General features: G+C 38.2%; 1 protein-coding gene across 2 annotated transcripts in view; it reads left to right on the forward strand.

The window, feature by feature from the left end:
- Nucleotides 1-24,871, forward strand: part of LOC150038980 (serine/threonine-protein phosphatase 2A 56 kDa regulatory subunit alpha isoform) — a 51,545-nt gene that overhangs the window by 12,962 nt on the left and 13,712 nt on the right. For both annotated transcript variants that reach the window (XM_090328100.1, XM_090328101.1), the window contains exons 2-6: nt 12,517-12,713; nt 14,966-15,067; nt 18,009-18,101; nt 22,965-23,095; nt 24,397-24,456. In XM_090328100.1, coding sequence (XP_090184226.1) covers nt 12,517-12,713; nt 14,966-15,067; nt 18,009-18,101; nt 22,965-23,095; nt 24,397-24,456 — 583 coding nt within the window. The remainder of the gene's footprint in view (nt 1-12,516; nt 12,714-14,965; nt 15,068-18,008; nt 18,102-22,964; nt 23,096-24,396; nt 24,457-24,871) is intronic.

Below are 24,871 nucleotides of genomic sequence, written 5' to 3' on the forward strand. Positions count from 1 at the left end.
TCTTGGGTTTTTCTTTGTACTAGGGCATTAACTGAGGATTTTGAACTCATAGCTAGTGTTGTACTACTTGAGCCATTTCTTCAGCTAGACTTTTTTCTGGTTAATTGAAGATAGGGTCTCACAAACTTTTCTGCTAGGAATGGAATTAAACTATGACCCTCTAGAGCTCAGCCTCCTAGATAGCTAAGATTACAGGTATGAGCCACTGGCCCCTGGCTCTGGGTAAGATATATATTAAAATATCAAACTGATAGTATGCATTGTGTTGGACTTTCCAAAAATGTGATCTCTACAATTTTTTTCTCACCATTTTATTCATAATGAGACCACAGAACCGTAATATGTCATATTTAGTCAAAATGCTGTGAGTCACTTGCTAATAAATATTTCCATTGTTACTTTACAACAGCCCTGTCTCTAAAGTTTCAAATAAAGGCTGATTTTAGAGTCTTAGTTATTAATGTTCTAGGGGCATTGCCAAAAAAAGCTACATGTCCTATATTCTGTGCCAGTTTCTTAAATTAGAATCTTGGATTGTATCCTTAGCGTGTCACTGTAGTGGTAGTGGTATTGCTAGGTTGCTATGATACAGTGCTTGTTCTATAATTTGTAGCATGAATCTTTCCTACATGAGATCTTACTTTAAGTTTCAAATGTGAGCAGAAGTAATTGGATATATGATCTATAAGACTATTGCTGTTACAAATGATTACACTTGCTTCTTTAGATATTTGTCTTTAAATGTAGAGAAGTAACAAAGACTTGATTGTTCCTCAGAAATTTATCACATTGATCTTATTGAAGATGACAAGAAGAAAAAAGTTTGTAATAGTATATTAATATTTAATCGTATTTCTACTTACTGAATGACATTATGGGCTGTATACTTGTGTATACATATATACATACACATGCATACATATACATATACATATACACATATATACATATACATGTATATGTAAACATGAGTGTGTATATATATTTATATTCATTTTAATTTATTTTTTGGTGCTGGTCCTGGGGCTTGAACTCAAGAACTGGGTATTACCCCTGAGCTTTTTTCCTCAAGCCTAGTGCTCTACCATTTGAGCCACACAGCTCCATTTCAGATTTTCTTGTGGTTAATTGGAGATAAAAGTTTCACAGACTTTCTTGCTCAGGCTGATTTTGAACCACACAGATCTCAGTGTTCTGAGTAGTTAGGATTATAGGCTTAAGCCACCACCAACAGCCAGCTATAGGCTATATTTTATGGTAAGACACATTTAAGATAGTACCAACAAAGCCATATAGGAAAAAATTCCAAAATATGTTACTATACTAAATTTTAAAAATCAGTGAACTTTTCTTACGAACAACCATATATAATGTTACTTTCTTCATTTTATGTGTTGGTTTTGAAGTTCTCTTTTACAGTTGTTTCAATGACTTTATCAGTCTAGTTTAGTATAAATGAAGTGCAACTCTAAAGATAAAACAAGAGGACTGTAAGTTTATCTTGAGGGCTATAAGTTTGTCTTCTGATCACATTTGTGATGGTCTGAAGTTTATGTGACTGTTGATCAGTATCATTACCATAATTGATCTTTAAACTTCTACTGTCCTTCAGTAATACCTTAGTTATTTGATTTGAAGAAGGTTTAGAAACTAGAGACCAGGACTGGACTACATTTTATAAATAGTCTTATTAAGATATAGGTTTTTTTTTTTTATCCCTCTTCTCTCATTTCTCCCAGTACTTATACTATTTTTCTTTATGCTTTTTATTTTCCATTCTTTGTTATTGTTGTTGTTTTGCCAGTTGGGTTTGAACTCAGGGCCTGGGCACTGTCCTCGGACACTTTTTGCTCAAGGCTAATGCTCTGCCACTTGAGCTACATTGCCACTTCCAGCTTTTTCTGTGTATGTGGTACCGAGGAATTGAGCCCAGGGCTTTGTGCATGCAAGGCAAGCACTGTACCATGAGGCTATGCCCCCAGCCCTTATTTTCCATTCTTTAGATTGTATAATCTCTGTTGATGTATCCTCAAATTTCTTAATGCTTTCTAATGCCATTCACATCTCCTGATGAAGTCCCTTTAGTGAGTTTTAAAAAAATTATAGTTTTCAACTCTTTCTATTGTAAATCCTGGTGTTTTCTATGGGGAGGAGGCATTCTAGAGTTTGAATTTGGGAGCTCATGCTTGCTAGGCAGGCACCCCACCCCTATCCCTATTGTCCTGGTTATTTATTTTTGTGCTGGTACTGAGGCTTGAACTCAAGACTTCTCCCTCTCACTTGGCTTTTTCACTCAAGTTTGGCATTTTCCACTTAAGCCACACCTCTTACTTTCAGCTTTTTGCTGGCTAATTGGAGATAAGAATCTTGGATTATTCTGCTCTGACTGGCTTCAAACATTGGTCCTCAGACCTCAGCCTTCTGAGTAGCTAAGCTAGCATTACCAGGGTGAGCTACCAGTGCCCTGCTTTCTCTAGTTATTTTTGTCATAGGGTCTGTTTTTGCGTAGGCCAAATCCTGATCCTTGATTTTGATGTTGAATCTTGAATCTTGACCCTTCTACTTATGTTTCCTCCATAGCTAGGATAGCACAAGCTGCTGTGGGGCTTTTTTATGAACTTTTTACCTGAGTTGGTGTTGAAGTATGATCCTTCTGGTCTGTTTCTTATGTAGCTCGGATTGCCAGTATAGGTCACCACCCCAGCAGTGTCCTTTATTTAATGTGACATTGTCACCATACCTTTCTTCACTTCTTCAATCATGGTTTCTTCTAGTTCTTTAAATGCAATGCATACTGATCTGTCCTTCCTCCCTTTCTCTTTCCCTCCCTCCCTCCCTTCCTTCTTTTCCCTTCTCTCACGTCTGTTCTTCCCTCCTTTCCTGTTTCCCTCTTCCCTTCCCTCCCTCTCATCTTATCTCCTCTCCTTCTTTCTGTTCTTCATTTCTTTTTTATTTTCTGTGGTCCTGGGAATTAAACCAAGGGTCCCATATGTACTAGGCAAGTACTCTTCCACTTGAACTATGCACCCCACCTCCCAGCCCAGCTCTTTTTTTTTTTTTTATTTTGTTTCTTAAATAGGGTCTTACTACCTTGCCTAGGCTGACCTTGAACTCATGTTCATCCTCTGTTGATTCTCCTACCTTTGTTTCCTGACTAGATAGAATTACAGGTGTGTGCCACCTTGCTGGATTGAAGTTACATTCTGTTAAATCCATATCTGGTTTCTCTTTGAAGTTGTTTCTTCCGTTTGTGTTTGGTTTTTCTTTTTCCCCTAGTGTATAGGCTATATGTTAAAGAAGGGAAGGAGGGGAAAGAGAAAGTAAGAGAAGAAAGGGTATTGAATTTCACTCTTTGGGGGGCTTATTATTGTTGTTTGTTTTTGTTGTTATTTACATGAAGTTCCCCCCCCACCACTGATGCTCTTCAGAGAGACACAACTATCTCCAGTCACCCTGGTGACAGTGTATATAATCATTTGTCTTTTCCTGACCATCCCAGCTATTAAGTTCCACTGTTTTCCAGAAGACTCTTGTTTCCAACAGTACTTTGGAGCACAGATTGTTCCTCCACTGGCTAATAATCCAGTTAAATTGAGGCTTTGAAGGTAGTTTTCAGGGTTATTATTTGATCCTTGTTCTGTCACTAGTAGAGCTCCTCCAATCTGTTCCTGTTACTCGATCTCCCCTGAAAACAAGTTGATTTTGGTTTAGTCTGGTATTCATGGAGCATAGAAATGCTCCCATTCTGTTTCACCATAAACTTAAGGACCCTTGCAGTCCTTAAGAGTACACTTGGACTAGAATGCTTTTGTACTGTGCAGATGAATATTTTCTCTGGGAAAAGATGTGGACTAACTTTAATGTAAGGGTAAGGGGCAGTAACCTGAAGTCTTTTTGGTTTGCCAGGGTGACCAAGGTCCCAGCATTTCAGGGTACTTTCCAGAGTGGTATCTCTGCCTATGGGTAGATAGGTTGAGTTGACCCATTATTTCTCTACTGCCCTTGGGCAGAGCTTTGTCTCATTAGCAGGTGGCTGTAGATAGTAAGAAATGCCAGTGTCCTGTTTCTTACTGTTACTGAGTTTAAGGTGGAAGGATTGCTGTGTTCTTAGTCCAACGCTTTTGAGTGGCGTCCCTTCCTGACTTTAGCCAAGGCAGAAGGATCTATCTTGGTTCAAATACCATTGGTACTGAATTTTCAGACATTCCTGATTAGATGTTCCCATAATCTTTAGGATTATTTCTAGAGACTTTAAATGGTTTTTATTTATATTTGTAGACTGTGGATGTACAACTCAGTGGTAGACCACTTGCATGATGCCATGGATTTGATCCTCAGCACTGCAAACTATATGTTAAGGGCGAGAGTGTAGACTAGTGGTAGAGTGCTTGGCTAGCATGCATGAAGCCTTGGTTCCACATTCACAGGAAAAGCCAGAAGTGCTCATGTGGTTCAAGTGGTAGAGTGCTAGCCTTGAGAACGCTCAAGGACAGTGTCCAGGCCTTGAGTTCAAGCCCCAGGACTGGCAAAAAAGAAAAAAGTATCACCTTAATATAGGCAAATAGAAAGTTTCATTCTGCGTGTATACTTCTTTTATCTTTAGTACTTAGGAAATCCAGCTGTTTTAGTAGTTTAGTAAGACTACTTGTTTGTTTTGTTTTGTTTTTCTGTTTTGGGGCTTGAACTCAGGGCCTAGGCACTGTCCCTGCGCTTTTTTCCTCAAGCCTAGCACTCCACCACTTTGAGCCACAGCACCACTTACACATTTTTGGTTAATTAGAGAAGAATCTCACGGACTTTCCCACCTGAGCTGGCTTTGAACCACAGTGCTCAGATCTGAAGCTGATGAGTAACTAGGATTACATGCATGAGCCACCAGTGCCCACCTGGGTTGCTTGTTCTTTTGGAATGTCTCCCTCCTGTGCTTTGTCTGTCTGAAACGTGCTGCTATATAGAGAGCTAGTGTGATTGTTTCTGTTTCTCTTCTGCATCATAATCTGGATTTCCAGCATCAAAAATAGCTGTTTTATGTATTGTATTCACTTTTTAGTCGTTTACAGTGGGAGGTTCATTGTGCTGGAAAAAGTCTTGTGTATATTTTTGTCATCTTTAGCCAGTTTCTATTCAATAATGTATGATATTTGATGGACAAACTCATATATACAGTTTATGCCCATTTACTTTGTCTTATTAGTGTCCTTTGAACTTTTTTTTTTTTTTTTTTTTTTGCCAGTCCTGGGCTTGAGCTCAGGGCCTGAGCACTGTCCTTGGACTTTCTCAAGGCTAGAGCTCTACCACTTGAGCCTCAGCACCACTTCTGGCTTTTTTTTCTCTGTATGTGGTACTGAGGAATTGAATCCGGGTCTTCGTGCATGCTAGGCAAGCACGCTACCACTAGGCCAAACTCCAGGCCCCCCTTTTTTTTTTAACCAGTCCTGGGCTTGAGCCCAGGGCCTGAGCACTGTCCTTGGACTTTCTCAAGGCTAGAGCTCTACCACTTGAGTCTCAGCACCTCTTCTGGCTTTTTTCCTATATATGTGATACCGAGGAATTGAACCCCAGTCTTCGTGCATGCTAGGCAAGCACTCTACTACTAGGCCAAACTCCCGGCCCTATTGATCATTTTTGTATTTTTACCTTTTTTCCCCCTGTAGATTGATTTTTATTATTTTTAGATGTTCTTTTAGGCATTCTAGTTACCAACTCTTTGTTGATTTTAAAACTAAATGTTTTATAGGTTTATTGTTCACATTTACCTTTTTATTTCTCTTGCAATTAATTTTTACATGTGACAGAAGGATATAATTCTATAGCCAGAGTATTGAATTTAAAAATTCCTTACTTACTTTTTCAAATACCAGCTCTGCATTTAGTATATAACTCTCATATATTAATGTTGTACAAGTGCACGTCAGCATGCTTCTGCATGCCTTATTCCCCTTACCCCCACTGGTCTTTTTCTATTCCTGTACCATTCCATGTAGTTTTAATTACTTAACATGTAAAATGACTTTTTCCTTCTACATCTTAAAAAATATCTACACTGTTCTTGGCTTTTTATTTTCCAGTTGAATTTTTTTTTTATTATTTGTCTATTTTTGTGGACCGTGAAGCTTGAACTCTGGGCCTGGGCACTGTCCCTGAGCTCTTTATTTATCTCAAGGGTAGCTTTCTACCACTTGAGCCATAACACCACGTTCAGCTTTTTCTGTGTATGTGGTATCGGGGAATCGAACTCAGGGCCTCATGCATGCTAGGCGAGCACTTTACCACTCAGCCACACATCTGGCCCTCCAGTTGAATTTTAAAGAATAACTGTTCTGATTTCATCAAAACATTGTATTAAGATTTTTTTTTTGCCAGTCCAGGGACTTGAACTCAGGGCTTGAGTACTACTGTTCTTGAGCTTTCTCAAGGCCAGCACTTTACCGCTTGAACCACATCAACATGTCTGGCTTTTTTCTAGGTATGTGGAATCGAACCCGGATCTTAGTGCATGCTAGGCAAGCACTCTACCACTAGGCCAAACTCCCAGCCCATGTACTAAAGAATTTGATCCAAATTGCATTCCTCACATAGACTCATTGTTTCTCATATTGGTTCTTATTATCCATAAATATGAAAAATTTTTGTTTTTATGCCTTTATTTCAGTAAAGATTTACAGTTTTCTTCATGACCTCTTGGATTGCTTATCCTTGAAATTTAGTCATAATATTTATGAGGAATATTAGGCTACATGCAGAGGTCACATGCGGAAGTTTGGTAGTCAACTACTGAACACACAAAGTGATTTAGGTAGGATTCATGGGAGGAACCAGTAGCTAGGCTTAGACATTATGTAGCAAAGATATACTGTTTGCTCTTTTTTTTTTTGCCAGTCCTAGAGCTTGAACTCAGGGCCTGAACACTGTCTTTGGCCTTTTCCTCAAGAACAGATACATTGTTCTTGCTGTGTCCTGAATCCACTAAACCCAAACGTTTATTCTTTCATGCCACTGAATCTTTAGAGTAATTTACTAAGCCACAGAAAGCATATATACCAGCACCAATCTGCTTATGATTAGGCTTCTAAGAAGAGCTACCTATAGAAACCACTTAATCAGGATATACTGCTTTATTTTAGTTTATACACTAGTTTAGTTTATATACTAGTTTATACTTGTTAGTTTATGTCTGATGACTATCTACCTTTGGACCTTTTGTAGGTGATTTTTTTTTATCTGAAAAGCTTTTAATCTTTTCAAATGGACATCTAAATTTCCACAGTGATGTACTAAATTATTAGAGTCATTTTTTCCTGTTTATTTGGTTTTCTTGTTACAGGCATTCTTTGAATATTTGTTGGTCCTTTTCATTAACATGTATGAATGAACAAAAGAAACGTTTTAGAAATTGGATGGGACTATTGACTATTTGGTTTTACTTAGAATAATTGTGTTTGGAACTAGTTAAAAATTGCAATGCATGAATCTTTCTCTGGGACTGTTCAATTTCTTTAAACCCCGCCCCCCCCCTTTTTTTTGGCATGAAGCATGAATGCATGACTCCCTCCTGGAATGGGCTGGTAGACTATGAGGCATAGGAGACTATTTAATTCCACTGTTTTAGCATGCCTTAATCATGTCCTTTGTTCACTAAATCATTCTTTTTTTTTTTTTTTTTTTATCAGTTGTGGGACTTGAACTCTGGGCCTGGGCACTTGACCCTGAGCTCTTCAGCTCAAGGCTACTGCCCTACCCCTTGAGCCACAGCCCCACTTCTGGCTTTCTGGTGATTAATTGGGGATAAGAGTCTCACGGACTTTAGTACCTGGGCTGGCTTTGAACTTCGATCCTCAGAGCTCAGCCTCCTTAGTAGTTAGGATTACAGGTATAAGCCACTGTGCTCAGCTAGATAGTTCTTAATCTTGAACTAATTGGAGTTCTGAGACCTTTGTAATTTCCTTTTTGTTTATTCTACTTTGTGACTTCTAAGGTTTGTCTTTTCCAGAAAATTGACTTTTCCAGAAAATGGTTAGAAATGTCTTACCTAAGGGCCTGGTTTTTTTTGTTTGTTTGTTTGTTTTTTGTTTTGCCAGTCCTGGGCTTCAGCTCAGGGCATGAGCACTGTCCTTGGGCTTTCTCAAAGTCAGAGCTCTACCACTTGAGCCACAGCACCACTTCTGGCTTTTTTCTATGTATGTGGGACTGAGGAATTGAACCTGGGTCTTTGTGCATGCTAGGCAAGCACTCTACCACTTGGCAGAACTCCCGGCCCCATAAGGGCCTGTTTTTATCTTTCTTTTTTCTTGTCTACTGTCATTCTAGAGGGATTGAGAAGAAATAAAATGGCCATTATTAATTAATATGCACTGTGAATCCCTTAAGTGGGATGAATTTAGAATACTGCATTTAGAATGCAGCCTGGGCTGGGCCTCAATGGAGAATGCCTATAATCCAGATCTGAGGATCAAAATTTGAAGCCAGCCCAGGCAGAATAGTTCCTGTGAGACTCTTAAATCTCCAATTAACCACTCAAAAACCAGAAGTGGAACTATGGCTCAAAGTGTTAGAGTGCTAGCCCTGAGCAAAAGAGCTTAGGGACAATGCGTAGGCCCCAAACCAGGTAGGTGTGGGGAGGAGAAAGCAGTCTGGCCTAGAATGCCACTTTTTTGGGGGGTGGGGAGGGGGGAGTTGATGGCTTGAGACGTGAACTCAGTGCCTGAGTGCTATTCCTGAGCTTTTTTGCTCAAGGCTCATATACTCTACTATTTGTGCCACAGCTCCACTTCTGGCTTTTTTTGGTGGTTACCTGGATATAAGAGTCTTGTGGACTTTTTTACGCAGTCCCACTCTGGTTTTGAACCACAGTCCTTGTATCTGAGTCTCTTGAGTAGCTATCATTATAGGTATGAACTTGTGGTGACTAGTTAGAATGCAGCTTGTAAAGAACTTTTACTGGGGCCAAGAGTTTGGCCTAGTGGTAGAGTGCTTGCCTAGCATGCACGAAGACCTGGGTTCAATTCCTCAGTACCACATACATAGAAAAGTCAGAAATGGTGCTGAGGCTCAAGTGGTAGAGCTCTAACCTTGAGAAAGTCCAAGGACAGTGCTCAGGCCCTGAGCTCAAGCCTATGACTGGCAAAAAAAAAAAAAAAAAAAAAAAAGAACTTTTACTATATAGGGAGTATTGCTGTTCTCCTTATATTCTAGGTTGTTGGAATCCAAGCTTCTTTATACATGTTTTATGACCATAGGCATACTGTTTTTCTTTTCTTTTCTTTTCTTTTCTTTTTTTATACTAGTTGTGAACCACTAGTAGGATCTTAGAATATAAGCCACATATAGCTTGAAGGTGTATCTTTTCCTCAATTATGAGGGGTGGAGGGACAGATATTAAAAACTAAAGAATTTAGGAGACCTAACAGGTACTTGGTGAGTTTTAAAAGATGTGTTAATCCTCCAAAGTTGAAATCCCTCATTTCCCCAGAGTTGTCTGACTTTCCCTCTATTAAACACTTTGTAGGGTTTTTTTTTTTTATGGTAGCATAACCTCTTTAGTGAGATCAAACAATAGTCATAATAAAATGGTAAGTAGCTAAATGTAATTAAAAAACATCTTCCAGCTAGGTTTAAAATTAATTATTTTGTAAAAGCCAAGAACATATGTTTTTCTTTTGAGATTATTCTTTAATTGTACCTTTCATGTAGCTTTCTTACTGGGATTTTGTAGAAGAGTGCTTTTAATAATAAGTCCTCAGCTCTAAGGGTGTTATTGAAGAAATGAATTGATATTGCAGGTCATTTTGTAATAGTCGTAAGCTTGTGATCATGTTTTCTAAGGCAACATAAAAATAAGAAATTTAAAATTGTTGAATGTGATACATTCAGTGGTTTGAACTGTTCTTTTGGTGGTGAGATCAAAATATACTCACAGGTTTGTGTGTCGGCATGAGGGTTTTTTCCTTGAGTTAAATGGAATTCACTGTGTCTTTAATATTCATATCATGTATGCATGTCACTTAAATATTTTAGACAAAATTAGTGTCCATTAAAAGTAGATGCCTATCATTTAAATTTGCAACTTATATGATTGGGTTATATTCCAACAAACGCATCTTAAGTCTGAAATACCTGTAAATAAAAAATACATTTGATATACCTAATACAGACATCATTGGCTGGCAACACAAACACCATGGGTATTAGTTGTTCAGCTTTGTGATCACAAAGCTGACTGGGAACTTTGACATTTTGCCGCTATTACCCAGCCTCCTTGAGAGGGTGTGTGCTCTGTATTTTAGGCCAAGAAAAGTCAGCATTCGAAGTAGTTTCTAGGGAATGCATACTGTTTTTTTCACTGCTTTCTTATTGTATGCAATACTCAGGGAATGTTGTTAAACAGTTACTCTGTCAACAGCCCCAACCCTAGTTGTTGTGTAATATATGGAGTTTTTTTTCCTGTGCACTTGTATATCTCAAAAGATGCTTTTATTTTCAAACTTTTAAGTAAAATTCTTATGACTGAGATAGTTAATTTTGCAGGGAGAATTCCAGGTGAAAAAGCTATGATTATATGAATAAAAATGAACATCATAATTGCATTGGAGATGGCAAGTAGATAATCAACACTGATTTAGTGAAAATGCTTACCTAAAAAAGGTGTATGGCTTTAGTGCAAGACATTGCCAGACAGAAACTTTGAATCTGTCAGACTTCATTTGCAATAATTCTTAGAATGGAAATGCTGATGAATGAAGTGATGAATGTAGATATTGTCAGTGTTCCATGTACTTCACAAATAGTTTTTGGATGTTCTTTTCCTCTCACATTGTTAGTTGTGTCTATAAAATATAACCACTATTATTATTTTCTTGTTGTTTTCTTTCATGCCTGTCCTGGAGCTGGAACACTATTTCTGAGCTTTTTTTGCTCAAGGCTAGTACTCTACACTTGAGCCCCACAGATTCACTCCCAGCTTTTGTGTTAATTGGAGATAAAAGTTTCATGGTCTTTTCTGCCCAGACTGGCTTTGTACTATAAACCTCAGATCTCAGATTCCTGAGTACCTAGGATTACGGGCATGAGCCATGGCACCAAGTTTAGACTGAAACTTTTTCAAATGACTTAAGAATATTTTCTGCCTTCTCATGAGAAAATCTGTGGTACTGTTTCAAAAAGGTACCTAAGAGTTTATAAATGTAAAATATTCCATATTTTTGATGAAAGTTTTTTCATTCTAGGATAACTACTATACAAATGTTTCTGACCGATATAAAACATGTTCCATGTCTCTTTTTTTTCTTTTGTTTTGGTCAGTTGTTGGGCTTGAACTCTGGACCTGGGTGTTGTCCCTGAGTTTTTCAGCTCAGGATGAAGGCTATCACTGTATGACTTGAGCCATAGCACCACTTCTGGTTTTCTGATGGTTAATTGGAGATAAGATTTTCACCAACTTTAGTGCCCCCGCTGGCTTTGAACCATGATCCTCAGTTCTCAGCCTCCTGAGTAGCTAGAATTCCAGTCATGAGCCACCAGCAGCTAGCTTCCATGTCTTAATCTTTATGTAAGCCAGTCAGTAAGTAGAAAATGTTGTAGCTTTCTCTTAAACTTTTGCAGTCTGGTCCACAGTTCATACCTGCTTTATCTGATCTACCAAAAAACTTAGTGCAAAGACTATTCTTAGATGAAGCAGTCACATATCTTCTAATCTGTGTGTGTGTGCATGTACATGTACATACATACACAGTAGGTAGCAGTACCTTTTGTATTTTGACAACATCTTAGGTGTTTTATATCTTAACTTGAAAGTGGAAAATCATCTTTCACACAATACTACCACAGAAACATGTACCTAAAAAATCCCTTTAGGTAAAAATAGATTAACACTAGTTATCATCTTTAGTGCCCTAGGAAAACTTACACTGGAAGGGACACTGAAACAAACAAAAACAACAAAAGCGGGTAAAGTTCCCAAGAATGTGGGAAGATGGGCATTTCAAACCAGAAGCACCATGCACTGTTCAGGGAACCACGTGGAGGGTGTAGTTTCCACAGAGTAAAGAGGCATGCCAAAAGGGTGAGAGTAGGCTGCTGCATTTGTATACAGAGGGGTTTGCATTTGATCCTCTTTAATTATTGAGGATAATCAATAAGTACATACTAAGTAAGATCATATTGACTTTTAATTTTAACAGGATTTTAGCTTTTTAAGTAATATGGAAGATAAGTCAGTAGTAGCAGTGGTTATGAGAGTGAGGAGGAAGACGCAGTGAGGATATCATTGCACTAGTCAATGCAAGGGGCTGAAGTGATGGTGGAAATGACAAGAAAGGAATAAGAGATCAATAATTTAAAATTGTGTGAGCAATGAGAATAATCCAATAAAAAAATCCCTAGCTGATAGGATTTGATGGATGACTTTATTGTAGGTTATTGAGAGATTTATATATGTGATTTTCTTTTGCAAAATTAATAAATATATAAAGGTAAATTCTGTTGGCTATTTCTAAGTTTTTTACTTTTTATTTTTTACAGATGCCACTTCAAATGAACAACAAGAGCTTTTCTGTCAGAAGTTGCAGCAGTGTTGTGTACTTTTTGATTTCATGGACTCTGTTTCAGACTTGAAGAGCAAAGAAATTAAAAGAGCAACATTGAATGAACTGGTTGAGTATGTTTCAACTAATCGTGGTGTAATTGTTGAATCAGCGTATTCTGATATAGTAAAAATGGTAAGCCTCTGGACATGTAGTCCTCAGATTTATATAAATTTAAAGTACGATCTGAGGTGTAATTATGAATTGACACTGATTTAAAATAAACATATAGTAATTAACAACAACAACAAAAAGAATTACCCATTTCACTGACACTGTTCTTTCTTAGAAGACATTCAGTAGCCATATAGGTAGGGGGCTATCATATTTTTTTAATTCACTAACATTTTTAAAATTTTATTTTATTGTAAAGGTTATGTACAGCGGGGTTTCAGTTACATAAATAAGGTAATGAGGAAATGTTTGTTGAACAGTGTTACCCTCTCTCTCATCTGCTCCCACTTTCCTTTCTCCCCAACTCCTCCCACCACATTGTAAAGTTCATTTTCAATATAGTGTCTTGCCATATTTTTTTAAAGCAACTTTATTTTCCCTTGTGTGCCAGTCCTGGGACCTGAACTTAGAACCTAGGTGCTATTCCTGAGCATTTTTTTTTTTTTTTTGCTCAAGATTAGTGCTCTGCCGCTTGAGCCACTCCTCTACTTCCATGACTGCCATATTGGGTAATGCAAATCATAAAGTTAGATGTTGAGAAATGTATAGGCTCAATATTTTTCAGAATGACAGATAGATGGTAAGGGTAAGTAGTCACTAAGAGAGAACCTGTGAAGGAGGAAGAGAAGACTGCTAAAGCTCTGGAGAGCTCCACATTTGTGTGGTGGGTAAAGGAGTCAGCTTTGAAAGGAATCCTATATGTTGAATGAAACTTGTTACACACAGGTAACTTTGTTGTTGCCTATAAAGTTAACTTTTATTGATAACAATCAGGAGGTGTTTTTCTCTTTTCAAATTCTGTTTATGGCCTTCTGCTTCACTTTGTGAAATTGAGAAGTTGATGTCCAAATTGCTGATCAATTTTACCTTAATACTGGCTTTGAGTTCTAACTAATATAATTCTAGGTTCATTACTTTGTATGAGTTAGGACCATAGTAATAGTATTAGCAATTACTTGCCTACCCCAGGTAACATTCCATAAGAATAGTTGGAAGCTTGTTTGTACTATCAAACATTTCTTGTCTTACTCTCAGTTCTTCATCTCTCAGACTAAAGGACTTGATTGGTCAGTCTGTTCATTTTTAAAGGAATTGTGTCTTGGAGCTATGAGTCATGGTTCACACCTGTAATCCTAGCTACTCAGAATCAGGAGGATACAATCTAAGTATCACTACTTAGAGCCAGCTGGGGCAGGAAAGTCTGTGGGACTCCAGTCTTCACTTGGTGGTTATCTCCAATTAACTACCAAAAAGCCAAAAGTAGAGCTATCACTGGAGTGGTAGAGTGGTAGCCTTGAGCAAAAAAGCTCAGGGACAGGCCCAAGACCTGCACGCATGCACACACACGCACACACACACACACACACACACACACAGAGGTGGATTGGGACTACAATCAATCTTTGCTGGAAAGAGAGGATGTATGTCACCTTAGTGCTGAGGCAAGTGGAGCAAGGATGACATTATAAATGACATTTCATTGAATCTAAGATGAAGAGTCTGTATATGTAAAAGTAGTGAAGGCATTCTACCTCCTTGTCTTCCATAGTGCAACTATGTATGTAGAATAGAGATACTTTTGGGTTTTTTTGTTTGTTTATAGATAGAGAATGTGATAGAGGAGGTGTGGAAAGATACAAAGAATCAAGTTAGAAATAGGTAATATTAAAATTTTTGCCCTTTGGGTGGGGAGTTTGGCCTAGTGGTAGAATGCTTGTTTAGCATGCACGAAGACCCAGATTCAATTCCTCAGTTCCACATACATAGAAAGTGGCATTGTGGCTCAAGTGGTAGAGCACTAGCCTTGGGAAAGCCCAAGGACAGTGCCCCCAGGCCCTGAGTTCAAGCCGGAGGACTGGCAAAAATAAAATAAAAATTTTGCCCTTTTTCTTCCCAAATTCTCCCTCTTTTCCCCTTCCCTCTGTCATATTAAAACTTGGAAAGAAAAACTGATGAATTAAGGAAGAAGGATCTGGAGGTAATCTGTGATATTCAGTAGTTTGAAGGCTAAAGAAGTGAGAATTACTGGATAGAGAAGAGAGAAACAAATGCCTGCCACTGTCATATCTTAATGAAATTGATAAGTGTTTGAGCTACATTTGTAACCACAATTTAACTTTTTTTCTTAAGTAAAACCTTAGACATTTTCTTTTCCATTGTTAAATTCATTTACTCAACAGAGAACACGAATCTAAATTTACTTTTCTTTACAGATCAGTGCTAACATCTTCCGTACTCTTCCTCCAAGTGATAACCCAGATTTTGACCCAGAAGAGGACGAACCCACGCTTGAGGCCTCTTGGCCTCACATACAAGTATGGAACTTAAGCATGTTCACACTGCAGCAGTCTCTTCATTATGAGTTTTTATGTATTTGACTTTTAATGTATTTTCTTTTTCTTTCTTTTTTTTTTTTTTTTTTTTTTTTTTGCTAGTCCCAAGCCTTTCTTAAAGCTAGGGCTCTCCCACTTGGAGCCACAGCACCACTCCTGGCTTTTTCTATGTATGTGGTACTGAGGTATTGAACCAGGGTCTTCGTGCATGCTAGGCAAGCACTCTACCACTAGGCCAAATTCCCAGCCCTTTTAATGTATTTTCTTAATATTTTATTTTCCCTAAATTGTTATTATTTTATTATGACAAAATACACTTATTAATTGGATACTTAAACCATTTTAAAGTGTATAATTCAGTGACTTTAAGTACATTCACAGTGCTATGCAACCATCATCACTGTTTGGTTCTAGGACTCTTTATCACTCCAAATGAAAATACCTTTGTAATTCTTCTAGGTCTATGACAGGAACTAATTTGCTTTCTGCCTCTCTAGATTTACTTTTCTATTCAGGGTATTTCAGATAAGTTGCAATTTGTGATCTTTCATGTCTGAGTTCCTTTACATATCTTCATTTTTTCAAGTTGATCCATGTTGTAGCATGAGTCAGTAATTCCTTTTCTTTTTCTTTTTATGTGTATGTGTGTGTGTGTGTGTGTGTGTGTGTGTGTGTGTGTGTGTGTGTGTGTATCACTTGTGGAACTTGAACTCTGAGCCTGGGCGCTGTCCCTGAGTTCTTCAGCTCAAGGTTACCACCCTTACCCCTTGGCCTGGGCATTGTCCTTGAACTCTTCAGCTCAAGGCTACTGCCCTATCCCTTGAGCCACACAGCCCCACTTCCAGTTTTCTGGTGGTTAATTAGAGATAAGAGTCTCTAGTTCTTTAGTGCCCAGGCTGGCTTTGATCTTCAGATCTCAGCCCCCTGAGTAGCTAGGGTTACAGCCGTGAGCCACCGTACCCAGTTTAATTCCTTTTCTTTTTATGAGTGAATACTCTTATATTTAATAGACATTCTGCAGTTTTTATTCATTTATTTGTTATTCAACATTTGACTTATTTCTACCTTTAATTGTGTAAATTAATAGTTTTTGTCAACTTTAAGTTGTTTAGGTCATTATTTAAATATTCTCTCTGTCCTATTTTCCTCTTTTCTGGGACTTCTGTTTATATGGAAATGACTATGACTGATGCTCTCCTATAGGTCTCTAGATGATCTCTACTCATTTTCATTGTTCTTGTTTCTTTCTGTACTTCAAGTTGGATCATTTCAGTTGACCTATCTTTACATCTACTTAATCTTTCTTTTGCCAAACCTCAATTGTTTTTTTTTTTTTTTTGCCAGTCCTGGGCTTGAGCGCAGGGCCTGAACACTGTCCTTGGACTTTCTCAAGGCTAGAGCTCTACCACTTGAGCCTCAGCACCACTTCTGGCTTTTTTCTATGTATGTGGTACCGAGGAATCGAACCCGGGTCTTCATGCATGCTAGGCAAGCACTTTAACCACTAGGCCAAACTCCCGGCCCCTTTTTTTCTTTTGTTTATTGTGGGGCTTGAACTCAGGACCTGGGCACTGTCCCTGAGCTTTTCTACTCAAGGCTAGCACTATACCACTTTAAGCCACAGGTCTACTTATGGTTCTCTGGTGGTTAATTGGAGATAAAGTTTCATGGATTTTCCTGCCCGGGCTGGCTTTGAACTATGATTCTCAGATCTCAGCTACTAAGTAGCTAGGATTACAGATGTGAGCCACCAGCACCCAGACTCCTTTGTTTTATAGGAGAGCAATTTCACTGAAGTGCTTACTCTACCACTCCATCTGTAGAACACGTCTTCTTGCTTGTTGGGTTTTAATTTTGTAAAAATTAAAACAAGAGAAAGAAATCTATATTCTATACAATTTAGGATACTTTAGGCAATAGTCTGCCACATTGTTTTTTAATTTATTCATTCTGTCTAGCACCTACACAAAATAGAAGAGTGGTGTTGGATTAGTGTATGCTGAAAGTAATATTAAGACTTACTAGCACATTAGAATTTACAGAATTAGAAAATCTGAAATAGTAAATTATTTTTATAGAACTATACACAAGTTTGGCTGCAATTTTGTGCCATAGTTGTTATAAAATTAGAGATACTATACTTAACCATGTAGAAGTTTTTAAAGCATGAAATTCTCATTAGCTGATTTGACTTTTTTTTTTTTTTTTTTTGGTGATGGGCCTTGAACTCTGGGCATGGGCTCTGTCCCTGAGCTTGTCAGCTCGGGGCTACTGCCCTATTCTTGAGTCACAGCACCACTCCCAGTTTTCTAGTGGTTAATTGGAGATAAGAGTCTTTTATGGTCTTTGGTGTGTGGGGGATGGGAGGGGGTTGCTGACTTTGAACCGCCATCAGTTCAAAGATCCTCAGATCTCAGTCTCCTGAGTTGTTGGGGACCCAGTGTGGGGTCAGAGTGACCTTGGACCTGCACAACTGAGTACACGAGGAAGTAAGCTGTTATGATGACTTTGGACTATGTCAGTCGCTTGTCATTTAACTTATTTGAGACTTGATTGCTGTTTTGTACAAATGTAACCCCTGGCAGTTTCCTGGTTTTAAGAAAAGTATTTTAAGATTGGAAGAAAGAAATAAACAGGGCTACAGGCTTAAGCTCACAGCCTTAGGCTATAGTCTTAGGCTCACCTTAGGCTGCAGTCTTGGGCTGCTGACTTGAGCTGTAGTCCCCCCCGACCCCATCTTTTTCTTGTCTTCTTCTTTCCCTACCCCCTAAGTCAGGAACCCCCATTCGCTGCCGGCTGGCTCTGGCACTGAGTAGCTAGGATAACAGGCATGAGCCACCATGCCCAGCTTGTATTATTATTTTTTTTAATAGCAAGTGTTTTAAAAGCACTATCTCAGCTTTTATTTGACTTTCTCTCATAGTTGGTGTATGAATTCTTCTTGAGATTTTTGGAGAGCCCTGATTTCCAGCCTAGCGTTGCAAAACGATACATTGATCAGAAATTTGTACAACAGGTAAGGAATTCTTGTTTTCCTTTAATTCATCTTAATAATAATCTGTTAACTTGGGATTAAAGTAGGCCTGACTTACAATTTTTTTTTTGTCACCAGTCATGGGGCTTCTTGAGCCACAGCCCCACTTCCAGTTTTCTAGTGATTAAGTGGTTAATTGGAAATTAAGAGTCTCGTGCCCGGGCTGGCTGTGAACTGCGATCCTCAGATCTCAGACTCATGAATACCTAGGGTTACAGGCGTGGGCTACCTTGCCTGGCTGACTTTCAAATTTTAAACATTACTTTGAAAGCATGTAATATTCTTGCCAGTTAGGGAAAAAAGTGAATTAGGCTTGAGAATTTGTAAATAATCAATTCATCCTAGCCAGTCCTAATTCTCATAGTTATTTTATAAAGGTTTAAAAAAAAAAAACTAGCCTTCCACACTATCCAACTGAGAAAAAAATTGGTATACCTATGTAATATAAGGATATTACTTTGGTTTTACATTTTTATGTCTGTGAACTTGCACATATTTTAACTTCAGACTTAGAACTGATAGACCAGGGGAAAAAACAGTAACCCACTGTTAGGGAGTGAGGGCCTTTGAGTCTTCTAGCCATCATGCATCAAGTACTGTTCCCTTTCCTTTCCTCTTACCACCTTTGGTATCCTAAACCACAGATAACAAAATCATTCAGAAAGGGAGGTCTAGTAAACATATGCAGCACTTCTTTTTGTAAACTGCTTACCACCTGCTCCTTTTAGAACCTATATACAAATTTTAATGTGTCATTTCTATTTTCAATTTTTTCAAAATTTAGCATCCTCATTTTAATAATTTATAATTGGCTAGCTCTGAACACTGTTGTGAGGCAGATAAACCATTTGCTCTTTTTTTTTTATGGGTCATGGGGCTTGAACTCTGGTCCTGGCGCTCTTCAGTTCAAAGCTACCACTTACCCCTGGAGCCACAGCCCCATTTCTCATTTTCTAGAGGTTAATTGGAGTTAAGAGTCTTATGGTCTTTAGTGCCTGGGCTGGCTTTGAACCTGGATCCTCAATCTCAGACTCCTAAGTTTTAGGATTACAGGCATGAGCCACCCCACCTGGCAAGCCATTTGGTCTTTTGAAATACTTTATCAATAGGTGTGATTGATTAGGCTTGATGCTGGGGCTAGGATTAAAGTCACAAGAACTTTCCTACATTTCTAAACCCTATGTGTGTCCCCTATAACAGTGTTTACAGATATGAGCTTTACATATTTAAAGCCCATTTTTGGTTACTTGTGTTAGGAATGGCTTGGGATGGTGGGATGTCACAGAAGAATAAGGACAGCAACTCTAAAAGGAACTCAGCAAGGCCAAGTTTACCTCTGCAGAAGGGTTGCCACCAGCCAAAAACCTAGCAAGCAAACACACAGAGCAGGCAGTCTGCCCTCTTTTTATCCCTAACTCAGGAGGCCCTGCCCTTCCTTTTGCATTGGCTAAGCTTGGGTTCACAATCTGCAGAAGGATATGACTTAACTGGATGTAACTAAAATTCAAGGAGCTTCTAACACACTATCTTAATTAAAATGCAGCAGGAAAAAGAGTGTAACTAAAATATGATTGACAAGGGACAAGTCACCTGGCCAAAGAAGGAACTTTTCAGAAAACAGTTCTTATAAGAGTTAACAGAAAGGAAACCAACTATGCTTTTCTCATATTTATCACTATCCTGGACTCATTTATTCTGAGATATTGTAGAATCCTGATGACGAACATTGTCAGCGAATCATTGAAGTAATTCTTCAGAAACTGTACAGAAACACTGGGCATGAGGGACAGTGAAATAGATACAATAATCCGGAGTGTGATCAGGGTAAACAGTCATGAGATTAGTCATTGCAAACCAGTGCATGCTTATTTCCTCCTGAGCCATCGTATGTGATAACTAAGGAGTTGTAGTGATGCCACGCTGAAGGTATTTCAAAGGATATCATATAGAAAGGAACCTTGCTTTTGTGTTTTCTCAGTCTTCAGTATGAGGTATTTAGGCTGCTAGATTTTTCTGAGGGTTTAATGTGAACAAGAAGAAAAGTGGCTTCTGTCATCTTCGGCTTCAAATGCTGGCATTATCTGAATAGTTATAGCCTCATCTTTAGATTTTAGCAGTTTGTGTGATTGCTTTTGCAGATACTTCTCTGAGGTATACCTGTTTTTGCTGTCATAAATTTATGTAAGAGAATTCTTAGATTTTGTATTTTGAAATGATTTGGTAGTTTTAAGACTTGCAAAAGCATAAGAAAATTAGTTAAATTTGGAAACCAACTGCATGATTTCAACTTTTATTCAGATGGGAGAATTTCAGAAGAAAGGAGCTAAGGTTTGTTTATTTATTTATTCATTTGTTTGTTTATTTTTGCCAGTCCTGGGGCTTGAACTCAGGGCCTGGGCATTGTCCTTGGACACTTTTTGCTCAAGGCTAGCCCTCTGCCACTTGAGCCACAGCACCACCTCTGGCTTTTTCCCGTATACATAGTACCAAGGAATCGAACCCAGGGCTTCGTGCATGCTAGGCGAGCACCCTACCACTAGCTACACTAAGTGTATGCTTTTGAATAGAACCAGACTGCCTTCACTTCCACAGCTAGCTTTTGGCACAGTCAGGAAAGGACGTGGACACACTCACCTTCTCTTTTAAAAATCTATTTTATCTAGGCACCCATGGCTCATGCTTGTAACCCTAGCCATTCAGGAAGCTGAGGAGGGTTAAAGCTAAGCTAGGCAGGAACGTCCATGAGAGTATTTTCAGTTTGGCACAAAACAAAAAACAAAACAAAAAAAAAGGAGGGAGCTGTGACTTGTGTGGTGGGACACTAACCTTAAGGAAAAACATTTAGGTATAGTACCCAGACCCTGAGTTCAAGACCCAGGCTCAGCACCAAAAAAGAAAGGCAGGAGGCAAGAGGCAGAGTGGATGGATTTTAGCCTTTTCTCTTTTATTGAAGACATACATAATAAACTACCCTTAAAAGCAGTTTGATATTAATATCATAGCCAAAATAAGAAACAGGTTCCTTGGCCACTAGTATTGCGTGTTTTACCAAATAAGTATTATGTACCTAGATTACTTATTTAATTACAATGTCAAAAAATAGTTCCCTTAAAGATCCATTTGCAGCCAGGTGCTGGTAGCTCATGCCTATAATCCTAACTGCTCATGAGGCCCGGATCTGAGGATCTCAGTTCAAAACTGGGCAGGAAAGTTGATGAGACTCTTCTCTCCAATTAATCACCGAAAAAGCCAGAACTGGGTTCCAGAACTACGGTTCCAGTGGTAGAGTGCTAGCCTTGAGTGAATTGAGCAATAGCCCAGGAACAGTGCTCTAGCCCTGGGTTCAAGTCCCAAGGCTAGAAAAACAACAAAAAAGATGTATTGAATATTTGTCCTTGAATTAAACATGACTTTAACAATTAAGAATCCCTTTTTATTAATGTGGAAGTATCTCTTAAATAAACTCAGTGTCAGAACATGAATTTGAGTGTAAGGTGAGTTTAGCCCTTTCTAGTTAGAATAATTTGAACAAAATATATCAGCTATATTATGGTAAATATTCATATTGTATAGCTATTTTTTGCCAGAGCCCTATGTCTTAACCTAGCCAGTTATAAGCATGGCACTTATGTTGGGGGTGTATAAATATGACTTCAAGTTGTCATTATCCTTGTTTCATCCATTTGGTTTCCAGGTACATGTGATGAGGTTTGGATCTTGCCCCTAGTTTATCAGTACCAAAGTTGAGAATGTAAAATCCTAAAACAATTTTAACTAAATATATTTACATAGGTATATTTAAAAATCATTATTTGATGATACAATCTAAAAGCTTAAGATTTTAAATCTCAACATTCTGGAGTCTAAGAGGATGGAGAATTTGAGGTCAATCTAGGCAACAGAACAAAAGCCCTGTCTAAATTAATACTGAAATCTTAATTCCATTAAGCTGTGTTTAATGGAATTTAAAAATCTGTGGTATGTCAGATCATCCTAGTTTTGAAGTATCTATGTTTTATATCTGTGCTGTGTGTCTCTACCAACAGGATATTGGGGCCTGGCACTTGCTAGGCAGGTGTTTTTTTTTTTTCACTTAAGCCATGCCCCCAGTAATTTTTGTTTTTTGGTGGGGTGTAGTGTTTCATAGTTTTGCCCCAGCTGGCCTAGGCTATAATCTTCTTATATGCTTCCCATGTGGCTTAAGATGACAAGCATGTACTACTACACACAGCTTTATTGATTGAGATGGAGACTGATGGACTTTTTGCTGAGGCTGAGCCTTGAATTGCTATCCTCCTGATTTCTGCCTCCAGGATAGCTGGGATCATAGGTATGAGCCACCACACGTAGTTTGTCATTTAAGAAAAATAAAATAGAGCCACGTGCCAGTGGCTCATGCCTGTAATCCTAGCTACTCAGGAGGCTAAGATCTGAGAATTGAGATTCAAAGTCATCCTAAGCATGGTCCATGAGATCTTATCTCCAATTAACCACCAGAAAACTTCAGGTCGTACTGTGGTTCAAAGTGGCAGAGCACTAGTCTTGAGCTGAAGAACTTAGGGACAGCTCCCAGGCCCTGAGTTCAAGCCCTACAACAGGTAGGTAGGTAGGTAGGTAGGTAATAGATAGATAGATAGATAGATAGATAGATAGATAGATAGAATCAGTGAAAATAATCCCTAAACTTTACCCCATTTATTTACTACAATAACTTCAATCTGGTATGGCAGAATCTTTTAAGAACATTTTTAAAGATTTCATGGATAATCTTGAAATCAGCATTAGAAAAAAAGGCATTTTAGCTCGATTATTTTTTAGAAGTAATTTCTCAGATTTTTCTTAAAGCTCCTGGAGCTTTTTGATAGTGAAGATCCCAGAGAACGTGACTTTCTGAAGACTGTGCTGCATCGAATTTATGGGAAATTTCTTGGATTAAGAGCATTCATCAGAAAACAGATTAACAACATTTTCCTCAGGTAAATATTATATACAGTTAACCCCTATATATACACATACACCTACTTTTTAATATCTGAATCTGAAAATTAAACGGAATATTTTAACTAAAAATTTTACCTATATTATGGATATCATTTGCTGCACCCTAGCTTTTATAAAATTGTTAATTGCTTCTTTACTAATAGTAGTGAGGACCATTTTTGATAGAATTCCAATTAAGAATTATTGAGGAAAAAAATTCATTTTGCCTGTTCTGGGGCTTGAACTCAGGCCCTGAGGACTGTCCTTTGGCCTTCTCGAGGCTAGCACTCTACCACTTGAGCCACAGCACCACTTCTGGCTTTTCTCTGTGTATGTGGTACTGAGGAATTGAATGTGGGTCTTCATGCATGCTAGGCAAGCACTCTACCACTAGGCCAAACTCCAGGCCTGAGAAAATTTTTTAGAGAAATGGTTTTCTGTTTCTTTTTGTCTTGGCTTTTTGGCTAAAAGATTTTCTTGTGTACGTGTTACTTAAACCCAACAGCTTATGGAAGTACTTTACAGGAAACTGCACCCAGAGCAGTGAGGGAGGGAGGGACACCCTGGCCAGCCAGCCCAGCCAGATCAACGCTGGCACAGTCAGATGACAGCTGTCCCAGCCAGATCACCCTCATAACCTTACTTTGGACTAGTTGAATTCATATCATTTGCTACGTTATATATGCTAATCTGTTAAAATATTTACTTCACATATGCAATTTCACATTTCAGGTTAATTGAAGACCTAGGAAATTAGGCTAGTGCTCCCATTCTACAACAGTGAGATGAGTGCTGGCAGGCTTCTCCAGGAAGTGTCCTCCTCCAGCCTTCAGCCATGTGTGACAGCCGCTTTGTCTTGCTTTATCATTTGAGTTTGTGGTTCCCTGCTTTAAAGGAGATCCTAAGCTTGGAGAGTGAGGCAGCAAATATCATGTGAGGTCTAGAGAAATTCTAAACAATTGAATTTTCTCTTGTATTTTCCTGTGAGTACAGGTTTCTTTGAGCTAACCTATCTTTCTTTTACATATACGTTACTAAATTAAATGCAGTATTTCAGGTGAGATTACATTCTGTTATCTTACAAAAGCAAGTTCTAGCAAAGGTATACATGACTTAATAGGAAATAACTGTTTTTAGATCACTATGAATTAACTGATTTTGAGCAAATAGCTTATAAAGAAAACCAACCTAAAGCTTGGGTGTTTCTTAATGCTGCCCTTTGGGTTGATTTTGCTTGTCTGTTTGATGCTGTTTTCTGACATTTGGTTTTCATTCCACCTCTCTGTTTTAAACTCAGGTTTATATATGAAACGGAACATTTCAATGGTGTTGCTGAACTTCTTGAAATACTAGGAAGGTAGGTCAGATTGAATTTTTTTTTAATTAGGGAACTTGGAACATTCTGTGTTCTAACATTTTAGTTAGTGTTTTAGAACTTAAACTTAGAGCACAACACAAAGCCTCGGGTTCAATCTCTAGCACCATAGACAGAGAGTCAGAGATGGATAGATAAATATCATAGATAGATAGATAGATAGATAGATAGATAGATAGATAGATAGATATAGAAGTCAGGCATAGTTTTTAAGTTATGAGTTTAAAGGGGTCAGCATATTAAAACCTTTCTTTACAAGATTTGTCAGAGCAGCCTTCCTGCTATGAAGCTCTGATACACTGATCTTGTTAAATTGCACATGAATTTCTGGTCTGTCATTGAGAAGAGACAAAATAAACTAGTGAGTATTTGATTAAGTTATATAAATACTTGTATG

The sequence above is a fragment of the Megascapheus bottae genome, unplaced genomic scaffold (genome assembly GCF_031878675.1).
Source record: "Megascapheus bottae isolate mThoBot1 unplaced genomic scaffold, mThoBot2.hap1 H_1, whole genome shotgun sequence".
NCBI lineage: Eukaryota > Metazoa > Chordata > Mammalia > Rodentia > Geomyidae > Megascapheus > Megascapheus bottae.